At 29.9% G+C, this 12,178-nt stretch overlaps 1 protein-coding gene across 1 annotated transcript in view; it reads left to right on the top strand.

The window, feature by feature from the left end:
* Positions 1-12,178, top strand: part of mRpL1 (mitochondrial ribosomal protein L1) — a 43,289-nt gene that overhangs the window by 13,468 nt on the left and 17,643 nt on the right. The window contains exons 3-5 of the mRNA XM_067268759.1: positions 2,516-2,637; positions 5,588-5,798; positions 8,946-9,035. Of these exons, the coding sequence (XP_067124860.1) occupies positions 2,516-2,637; positions 5,588-5,798; positions 8,946-9,035 (423 nt within the window). The remainder of the gene's footprint in view (positions 1-2,515; positions 2,638-5,587; positions 5,799-8,945; positions 9,036-12,178) is intronic.

Raw genomic sequence — 12,178 nt, 5'->3', positions numbered from 1 at the left:
TGCATGATGCTGAGTCTATTTTTAATATATATTCATATAACATTACTGACAAATGATTTACTGAAAATTATTTAGACAGTAATGATGTGTGAACAGTAATTACTTGTTACTTTTGTACTCCTTAATCACAAGAATTCTAAGAAACATATACAGTAGACCCCTCTATAACACGGTAGAGACATTCCATGTTATATGAATTCGTGTTGTATGAGTCACTTAAATACATGAGCCAATCACAGCCCGTGTGCCAGGCTGTGATTGGCTCACGTATTTGGCTCTGTCTTGATCCGATTTGACCTTCAAAATTTCCTGACTTAGGAATTTTATAATCCATTGAAATTTCGACTCGATTTTAGGAACCTCACAATCCTGACTGGTATCAGGACTCTTATAAGGTAAGATTTCACAGATCTTTTTTTTATTTCATTTCCATCCTGTATGTGAACAGGGTTTACCCAGAATCCTCAACCTCTTATAATTGCAAAAAAGTAACTCAATGTAACCTGGTATTTGTTGACTTAATTTCAAAATAGATATTTTATGTAAGGTCATAGTCATAAAGCCATTTAAGTTGCAATAATTTTGAAAATATTTCCTTGTTTATTCAATTTTTTAGGTTTATTGTCATACATAATAAATTATAAAAAATAAATATGGATAAATTTTGATACAAGTGCATAAATAAATAATTTTTAAAGGATTATTTTTGTGTGTGTGTATATACAAAACGAAATTGACAAAATATTCTTACAATCTGAAAAGTACATTTTAAAAAGGGTTCATTAAGTTTATAAAAAACCTGTAATATTTTTCAAGGTAAAATAGACTCCTGAATAATTTTGAAACAGTATGTTTTATTTAAAATTGTCAGTTTTTTGTTTTTTAATAATTAAAGTTCAATAAAAAAAAAGAACTGAAATTGAAGTAAGTTATTTGTTACAAATTGAATTTGGGTCACAGAACCATTACAAACAAATATATTGTGTTGCACAAACAAAAAGTTTAAGAGATGCTGGTCTAGAATATAGTGGTGTTGTTATTAAGTGATCTTGATTTAATAAAACTATTAATTTGGCAGGTCTTTGGAATCAAGTGTGTTGAATAATCAATGGTTAATCTGTATTAATATTAATTGTCTGTTTAAACAAACGTTATGGGATATTTTATTTGCCATATTATGTAAATATATTCATTACAAACAAGAGACAAGTCGCTCCAAAATTTATTAGACGATCACCATTTACACTGATGTTCCAGAACAATTTTATAGACAGCCGGACCTTCCTTTTTAGGCTACTCAACTGCCTACTCTTTAAAAAGTTCCTTTAAAAAACACAGAAAAACCAATAAAGTTAAAAAATCTTTAAAATTGGTATGGTAATCTTACGACATCTTCTTTAGGTCATCCTTATCCCGTCGAGATCTCGGCTCCTTTTATCCACTGAGAATTAGCGCTGTTTAATGTAGATTACGCCTATATATCCCTCTGGTGACGAATTTAAATTTAAATTTTTGTTTAATTTTTGTCGGATGGATAAATAGTTGAGTAGCCTAAAAAGGAAGGTCCGGCCGTCTATAAAATTGTTCTGGAACATCAGTGTAAATGGTGATCGTCTAATAAATTTTGGAGCGACTTGTCTCTTGTTTGTAAAAAATATATTTATCCATCCGACGAAAATTAAACATAAGTATATTCAGTTAAATTTAAACAAATCAACTTGAACAAAAGGTCAAAGTTAGATAAAATGCTAAAATAGTCTTTTCATCATTACAGAGATGATTGTATTTTTTAAAGATATTCTGAAGATAAAGAATTAATTTCTTAAAATAAAGTTTAACAGATTATAGAACTATTGAGCTGCAATTTGAAAATTGTATATCTATAAATTCCCACTGTTGTTCCTCCATCCATCTATCTAGAATGTTTTTCCTTAATCTCAAGGTGTTAGATCAATGAAATTTAAGAACAGATATGGAAAGCTTAGGGACAGGAGGCCTCGATTAAATGTATATATATAACCTTTCGATGCAAACTGGAAGTCACATTATTTTAATTCAAAAATTTTTCCCTGAAAAGAGTCAGAAAAATGTCTGGCACAACTCCATTGCTAATGGAAAAGTATAATGTACAGGGCAAGACACTACAGTACTAATCTGAGGTGGAGAGCATATATGTTAAATAAATTAAAAATATGATCAAAAATTGTGATGATGAACAATAAATAATTGCTCCTTTTTACACTGATCCTTACTTGTTTTGTGTACTTATAGATTATTAGAAATCTATATGTATTTAATATATACATATAATAATATAAACTTTGTATAATAGCATAATCTTTGAAATTTTAGTTAATGAAACTAATGTTACTGACAAATGAATTTTTTGAAAGTTTGAATTGTAAAAATATTTAAATAATTATGACATGATATTTTATATATATTGTGTTCAAATATTTAAATGATTTATTTTTTGAAAGTAAGAATACATATTTAAAATTTTATATATTTTAAGGTGCGATATTATGCTGCAAGGAAAGGAAAGCGAGAAAAACTTAAAGCTGCTAAGAGGAAACAGAAAAAAGTAGAAGTTGTGAAAGAGTCATTTATTGAAAGACAATTAAAAGCAAAGAAAAAGTGAGAATTTTTCCTAAATACATTTATTAAAATATTCATTTCAAGTTCATCTTTAAGTAAAGATGAACGTGAAATGAAATGAATTTATTAAAATATTACAGACTTAGGATAGTTGTTAGCTATCAAATAAAATCATTTTATTTTCTAAAGTAGAAGTAAAACTTAAGTACAATAGAATTCTGATTATCCAATCTAAAGATACCAATATGTGATCATATTTTGCATTTCTGTGGTGTCAACCTGAAAAACCTAATACACCTATCCCTCGTTTTACATGGTACTTCTTTTACACGTTTTCGCTTTTACACGGTTTAAAAAATAAATGTAGAAAATAAACTGGCTATGATCAAAAGGAACAATTTTTAACTCTAATCTACATCTATATTCCAGTCCACCTTAATTATATGTTATAGCTGATATTTAGGATACTAGGTGACAGTTTTATTTCAATCCGTCAAATAGTAACCGATAAACCGATATAGGATACTCCCCCATACGCACGAAGTTGCATTCATTGCAGATAGTTTTAAACCAGAAAATTTTAATTTTTCATATTCATAAGTAACAAACAATTACATTATTTTTAATTACATTTTTTACATTACATTACACAATTACATTACATTTTTATGAACCTTTCAGATTTTATTTTGTGTTCCTTTGTACTTTGTATTTAATTAATAAAAAAATATATTATTTTGCCTTTCAATATTTTTGTTTGATTTATGTACCTTTAAAAAATTGAAAAAAATTCATAATTAATAAACAACGAAATTATGCGTTTTTTGCATACTTTTCGATTTACACGGTTTTACATTCAAAAAGATACAAATTTGATTTACACGTGTTTCTCGGGAACCTATCTTCCGTGTAAATCGAGGGATAGGTGTACACCTATCTCAGCTGATACAGTTAGTAAAACTGATACAGGAAAATATGCAGTTGAGTACATTTAGGCCAGAAAGTCATTATTGGATCCACCCATTTTACTTGAAAAATAACTGGACTACATGTACTGTACCTTTATATCTGTAAGATATACATAGCTGGCAGCAGGAGCAGCAACACAGCTACAGAAGCTTTATGTTTCAGGAGTGCACCTGCCTCTTATTTATAGTATTTCTTCAGTATGTGTTGTGCTCCATAACAAAACCCACATACCCACCTTCAAAATTACATAACACATATCCATACAATTAACACCCCTTAATTGTGCTAAGGAATAATGCACAGCATGAGGATGTTATGTTATTTTAGTAATTATGTACAAAGCAGTGACATAAACAATACAGTTCACTATGCAATTTTTCAGAAACAAAAATTAATTTAAATAAACATCATGAAACCCAATATATTTGTAGAGCCAAATAATCACTGGATTACATTTAGCTAATTTTCCACGATTATATTTAATTAGTTACTAAATAATTTGTCTCTAAAGGCGTTAGGCACCATCTGTTATCAAATTTAATAAGAAATGGTGCCTAACGCTTTTCTCTAGTGACAAATTATTTAGAAATTAATTAAATATAATTGTGGAAAGGTAGCCCATATAATCCAGTAGTTGTTTGACTATAAAAATGAATTGTTCTGTTACCCAAAGATTGTGACCCTAGCATTATAACTTATAATGTTTTTGTAATGTATCATAATGATTATCCGCATAGTCATATCTGCATTGTGTAATTTATTGTCAGCCCTATATTTATAAAACAAAGAATAATTTAAAATTAATTGTATTGATTTGCCATACACAAGACAGATACTTGGGATAAAATGTTATGGAATGTGGAAAATTTAATTAAAAAAATCACTTTAAAAAATTAAGAAAGTAAATTTTAAAAATCAAAATAAAACTGCACTACCATAGAATGCTGCCATTATTATCATCCAGAATAGAAATAATTTTCATCTCAATCAAATATAAACAGAAAAATAATTAGGAAATATTTAATAAATATATAACTACTCTTACAATATATTTAGATTATGATGAACTTTTAACTCAAAATATGCTGTAAGTACTTTAATCTTATTCCAGTACTTTTGGTTTGTTGGAGTGCAATGTTAGACTTGTATGATTAGCATAAATTTGTATAGATGGGTCATAAGTGAAACTCTGATTTTGATTGGCTATGTGACATTTTTTAATGCTTATTGGGCTGCAATTTGAAAAAATTGTAGACTTATAAATTTCCACCATAATCTCAAGAACAGAGTTAGAAAGACGAAACTGTATATGAAAGCCTTAGGGGCAGGAGGCCCTGATTAACTATATATGAACCAGAATGCAAACCAGAAGTCATGTTATTTCAATTCAAAATTTTTTTCCTGAAAAATGTTAGATAATCTAAGAAATCCAATATTGTTTGGCTTATATTTATTATTGATGATGTAGGCTACAGAAAAAGATAGCTTTGTAATATTGCACCATTTATCAGTCATAAAATTTCATTAGCAAAATTTTGTTAAAACAAAACTAAGGAAACTCATATTCTTTAATTTTTAGATAGTATTAAATTTACATAAGAAATTGTACTGTCTTTTGGCAAAAAAGACACAAGGGGGAAAGGAAATATATTTAAATGAGACACATTTAGGTACCAGATCATGTTTATGACAATATTAGAGGAAGAATAACTAGTTATGCTGATTGAGCCATTGATCCTTGATTTGAGAATGGGAAAAATTTTTGTTTTGCAGTTTCCATGGTTATAAAACTTTATAGTTTCACTTACGATGCCAAATATACTATAAATATTTGTATAGTATATTTGGTGTCATGAGATTATAAAGTATTAAAGATATATTGTTAAGATATAAGAGATACAATATGCCTTTGTAAAGGTGTGTGTATAAAGACATTTTTTTGCAAAGAGATATTTTGTTATTGTTAATTCTTAAAATATACACATATATATAACAATAAGGTGATTAATTTTATTTTTAGAATTGTTACTGTACCTGGAAGATATAATACTGAAAAGCTACTAGAAAATCCGATAGATGATGTATATAGGCAAAAGCTTTTTGTAGAGACAGTTTATGACTTCAAAGATGCACTCAGTTTACTTAAAGAAATTCATCATCCTACTTTGTATAATGTACCTGATATTACTATTCAATCAGCAATAGAATTAGATACAAGACTACCAAAAAAGGTATAGTGTATTTAAACATTTATAATTAACTAATATGAATGTATCAAGTCTCAAAATATAGCATTTAAAAATTTTGATTTACTTTAATACTTTAAATGAATTGATTATACTAATAGCTTTTCTCCTGTATATTTATCATAAAAGTGAATAAAGAAACCATGTATGATGATAAAATTTTAAAATTATATAAAAGCTTGGAAAATATTTATTTTAATATTTTCATTATATTCACCTATAACGTCTTTGGCAATATTCACCTATTGTAGCAAGATTTTTCTGAGAGTTTTAGGCCACGAGGGGACAACAAGAAGATGTGAGAAGAAGAAAAGGGTGTGAAAGAGAAAAAGACAAAAAAAAGAGTAATGGAGAAGGAGGAAGAACCATTACAGGATTTGGTACAATCGACAATGTTGACGTGTACCTTCTAGCCACAGTAAGAATCAAAGAAGATAATGACATATTAAAGAGGATATTAAGGATATAAGTGAATGAATAAGAAGATAGTCTGTAGATAGATAGGGTGTAGAAGTACAAGACAGAATACTTGTAATGTAAATAGGAAATACTTGAAAGTATAATGAATTATGAAGTAAATAAAGTAAAAAAAATTAAGAAAGTAAATAGGAAGTAAATAAGTTAATAAATAACATGACTTATAGACTAAAAAAGTACTGAAAATCTAAATAGTGATTGAAGTAATCTGATATCAGTAGTTGAAGGTGACCTTGAGAAAAGAACATTAGAAGTACGAATGTCAAAAAGAATAACAAAGGAAATTATGTTGTTGGTGAAATAGAAATAACATCTATGTCAGTGGAAAGATTAAGAGATGAACTAGAAATAAGGTAGGCATCAACAAGTGGTAATAAGCAAAGATTAAATAATGTATTAAAAGTTTTTCTACTCTTAATTCTCTGAAACCATGAGAAATGGAAGCAATGACACATCATCTAGTGGCCATGATCAGTGGCCAGTATTAATCAGAATGATATGATGTTACAATTAATGCAATTAATGATGCAACCGATTAATCAACAAGTAAATAGAGAGACAATAATGATGACACCTACCACAGTTGAGGTGCAAACAGTACTCAATTTGTCAAGGTTAATGCAGGAGTTTAGTGGAACAAGTAAGGAAAGTGTAGATTAACGGATCGATTTAGTAGAGTTATGGAAACGGCAACAGAAGCTAACATCATAACAAGTGTTACCAGTGGCTGTAAATTGTTTTCGAGGAGCAGCAAAAGACTGGCACAAAGCTATAGAAAGAAACTATACAACATGGGAATAATGGAAAGAGACTATTCAGAAAGAATTTGGATGCAAGCTAACACTAAGAGTCTGGACAAGAAAAGTAGAGGAATGCACCCAACAGAATGAGGAAACACTGAGTACATTTATGCAAAGCTAAGATTACTAAGAATAAATTGCCCAGTTTGTGTTACAGAAACTGATGAAATAAATTACATTATTGATAGAATACATAACAAGCATCACGTAATAAACATTGCAATAAATAACATAAAAATAGTAAGTCAACTACAGCAAATAGCACAACTTGTTAACAGACAGGAATCAGAAATGAAAAATGTGAGAGCAAAGAAATACGATAGAAAAAATGAAACAAAAAGTTAAATAATAAATAATGATAAACAACAAAATGAGTTGATGTAAAGTATTGAACAAATATCAAGTAAAACAAAATGTAGGAAAGGTCCTTTATGGAAGAAGTTAATGCCTATAGAAGAAGTCTGATGTTTCAGATGCCAAAAAAAGAGACACCTTGCTTGATTCTTTTCTAATCTAACATCATAAAGGTTCACTAAAACAGAAGAAATAAAAAAATAAAACAGTCAAAGCCTAAAAGCAAAACAAAGGGGATGCTGGAGATCACTACCAGATGAAAAAGTAGATATAATGTTAAGAAGTGATTATAGAAGACTTTACCACACAGTCTCTAACAGATGTGTAGTTCTGTGTAGTATTGTGGTGTGTGTTGAACTAAAACCTGTAATTAGATTGACTTATAGTTAGTACCTAGCACAGGACAGAAGAAAAGGAGCCCTATACGGAAAGATAAACAAACATAAAACAATAGACAGTAGCAGCAGTGGATAGGTGCAGCAGCCCACTAACGCTATGCTAAAAGGGCACCCACGGGTGGAAAAAGGCCATGGGAAGCAAGATGGAAGCGCCTGTTGCCGACTGCCGACAGCAACCCTGGAGCAGAACTGCCGCTGCCCATCAACTTGTTACATGGGTTCTAGCAATAAATAATGAAATAAGAATGTTGGAGAAGGAGAATGGAATAAAGATACAGAAGAAAGACTTAAATTTAATCACCAGTTGAGTTGAAGCTCTAGAAAACTTAGCCACTACTTTTGATAGAAATAAGGCCTATTATGATAAGAATAAAACACCCAGGGAATTCCAAGAGAATGATTTGGTTTTTTTTATAAAGTATTTGTATGTCATAAATTCCAAAATTGTTGGAAGGGTCCTTATTACATGTCTAAAGTGATCAATCCGTAACTATCCACACCAGGAATACAAAGATGAACATACAGTGCATGCTTCCCAAGTGAAACCATAATATTCAAGAGATGAAGAACCAGGTGAGAGAGATGAAAATGGAACTCATGAAGGAGATAATGCTTACAGCCCAACTGAAAACAACTCAGGATTAGGATTATTTATAACCTTTGAACTATGTTGTGTTGGTGAAGCTTTAACATTTTACTTTTGTTTATGATTAATAGTGAACTGATGTTTTATATGTCAGAATATTTTTCTTACAAAATATTTGCCTGCAGTATGGCTGAGTTGTAGCAAGTTTTTCTGAGAGTTTTGACTACAAGATGTGAGAAGAAAAGAACAAAAAAGTAATAGAGAAGGAAGAAGAACCACTACACCTATGTCTTTTTATTAGTTTATAACTTCTTTATAAACTAATTAAAAAGACTATTTATGCTATATATAATTTCAAACATTTATTGTTAGTTTATATTTATAAAAACAATCAAACAACTGATAAAATTAGAAGTTAATTCAGTGATTATTATAAAATTAATTAAATTAATTTTTAACTATTTATAGATATAATAGAAATGCCTGTTAATTTATATAATTTTTTTTAATAATATAGAATAGATTTATGGATAGAATTTATGGTTTCATAAAATATCCACATGATATTAATCTCAAACAAGAAAGGAAGATTCTTGCTGTTTGTGAGGTATGTTAAATAATATATTCTTAACATAAAATATATTGTGTTATAACATAAAAATGTCTAAAAATTCTGATCAGAGAGAAAAACAATCAAAATTATTTAAAAAAAAATTTTTTTTTTTGATTGTTTCTCACCTTGAAGGAATATTTACAATTAATACATCAGGTTAGGGGCTGTCTATAAATTACATAAGGGCAATTTTGGTCATTCTAGACCCCCACCCACCCCTGTGTAAGAAACCGTAATATTTTCTTTGATCCCCCCTCCCCTTCCCTATCTTGCGTAATATTTAGGCATGATTTTATAGAAGGATTTTAACCAAAAAAATTTTTTTATGAAACCCTAAAAACCTTAGGTCCAAAATATATAATTATTAATTAGTTAATTAATACGTACTATTATTTATAAAAGACTATTTGAACAAATTTAAAAATATAAAAATTTAATGAATTCAAATGAACAATTTTATTTTAAGAACTTTATTTTTTAATTATTAACAATCTTTTTATTATTATCATTATTAATCAACGTCATAATATTCATTTTTATATTAATTTTAATTTTCACAAAAGGATGGAAAAAACTTTGACAGATCGACTAGCTAGTGCACATGTAAACAGAAACGTCATACAAAATAAAACAATAGAGAATAGAGAGAAACCACATCCGTTACCATATTGATTACATCTTGGCTAAGGCCAAGAAAATAAACTACATGCTGCTAAAATGTGCTAGGTGCACCTGGGGACTAAATCATAAAGCTTGTAAAACTATATAATGGAGCAATACAACCAATGCTACTTTACGCAGCCTCTAACTGGGATCATGTAACTAGTAAAAATTCAGTAGCAAGTAAATTATTCTCTTTTCAAAGACAGCTTGCCATCAGAATTTCAGAAGTGCTGCAGAATTGTTTCTACTAATGCCTCTCTGATCACAGCTCCTTCCTTTGCCACTATGTATTGTAGAAAGGTTCACATCAAGGCTCAACAACAGTCTCTATTTCTATCTACGGCCGTTCATATGCTATCACATTGCAATTACCCTACTATCTCTGATCATCAGCCTGTAGGTTATCCCCAGGGTACATTGGGTATCATCTGCTTCCTCCATGGATAACCATGCAGACATTAATATCTACACAGACATATCTACATCTGTGTAGATATTAAGTCCTCCTCATTTTGGCTCAAGTATCTGTACCTTCCTCCAAACTGGCATATTTTGCCAAAAATATGTTAAAAGGTACAGATATCCCCCACATACCTCCATCTATCAAGCTGAAGATGCTGTCTACCAAGCTGGTTCAGTGGGCCACTTCACTACCAAACAAAACTCTGTCTATCAACATTTACAGTGATTCTCAGTCTGTTATTTTAATAGGCTCTATTAAATTCCAATTGCAATAGCAATAAAATCACATATTGCACCATAAACACCATATTAAAACTCTTGTAAATAAGATAACTTTTATATTTGTTCCTGGCCATACTGGCATACTAGGAAATGAAAAAGCCGACTTTGAGGCTAAGTCAGCTGAAAAGGACACTGACTTGGACTACACTCACATCCCTCTCTCATGTAGCAGTCTTAAAAATTATATTCATGACAATGCTATGCAAAAGTGGAATCAACAATGGTTGAGCAGTAAAACTGATAGAATAACAGGACTTTATTTTCTTAGTGTTGAATGTGGATCATCATTTAGAGATTTAACATTTGCTACTGCTCAACTTCTTACTGAGCATGGTAATTTTAGAAGCTACCTGGCAATGTATAATCGGGCAGAAGCTGCCTCTTGCTTTTGCTCTACAGAAAACCTAGACATTGTCGACCATATGATCTATCATTGTCCAATTTACGATCAAGATAGACTTATTCTGAAATTAGAAATCTTTATGCTTGGTTTCAGGTGGCCATGTCCACTCGACATGCTTGTTCAGAAGCCACTGTTTGATGCTTTTTACAATTATGTTCAAAATATATGGAGGAAAAGACTAATTTCTAATTTCTAGTTTCACATTTTAGTTTTCACTAAAAGCCGAATACGAAATAGCCATATTTTATGTTTACTTTGTATCATGTATTTTGGTTTATATATTCTTAGTGTTATACACCCATAGGAATGGTTCACTTATTCTATTAAAAAAAGAAAAAGAGAGAGACATGGCCTTTCTCCCATGATAAAAAATGTGTAGAGCGTGAGTCTGCTAGCATTATTATTTTATCATGTCACATGAGATGGTGTTAGTACAATGAGCATTCTTAATAGAAACCACCAAATTAAAGCCAAATTCAAAATTCCATCACTCAATGAGATTAAAAAATAAGAATATCATGTAAGACGAGATTTATTACATCCTACCCATGAGTATAAAATCGTAAGAAATCCTTGACCCCACCCACCCCAAAATACCTTATGTAAATGGGGTTTATAAAATTCCTTTTGAAAATCAGCAGTTAGGAGTGGTAAAGGATTATGTGGATGTAACCAGAAGAAACTTGGCAATATGTCTAAGAGAGCACAAGTACGACGTTAATAGAGGACACAACAACACTATCTTGGCAGTTATGGCACAAACAGAAGGAGCAAATGTAAAATGGGATGAGGCAAGAATAGTTAAGACTGTCCATTCTTCGACAATTGCGTTAGGTATGGAAAAAATGGAGATATGTAAGAGTAAAGTAAATAACAATTTCTGAAATGCCAAGGATGCTAATGCTCTTCCAACGGTCTGGAAATACATGATAGAAAAAGGAATGGGAATTAAAAATTAAAAACCCTTAAAAAAACTTGTGGCGGTTATGCTTAAACTGGTTTAATGTATTTTTGTTATATTAGTTTATATTTTTACTTTTGTTTAGTTATATAATGTATTAGTATTTTGTTGTTTATTTAATATTTACAATTTAATGTAAAAGTTTTAAAAGATTTTAAAATTTTAAATTTAACAAGTATTCAAAAAGCTTTGTGTTTGATTGTAGAACAATAATTTCTTGAGTGGAGTGATGTGTTCAGACCTATTAAAAATAGGCTGAAAGCATTTGAATAATAAATTAATAGTAAGCCCAGCAAGTGTTTTGGTGTTTGAATATAATAATTGTACCTTATGTAATTTATGGATGGCCCCTTAGCTTAAATCATA

This window comes from Centruroides vittatus, unplaced genomic scaffold (genome assembly GCF_030686945.1).
Source record: "Centruroides vittatus isolate TY-2023 unplaced genomic scaffold, ASM3068694v2 contig_3343, whole genome shotgun sequence".
Classification (NCBI taxonomy): domain Eukaryota; kingdom Metazoa; phylum Arthropoda; class Arachnida; order Scorpiones; family Buthidae; genus Centruroides; species Centruroides vittatus.
This window is presented reverse-complemented; position numbering and strand designations above follow the sequence as displayed.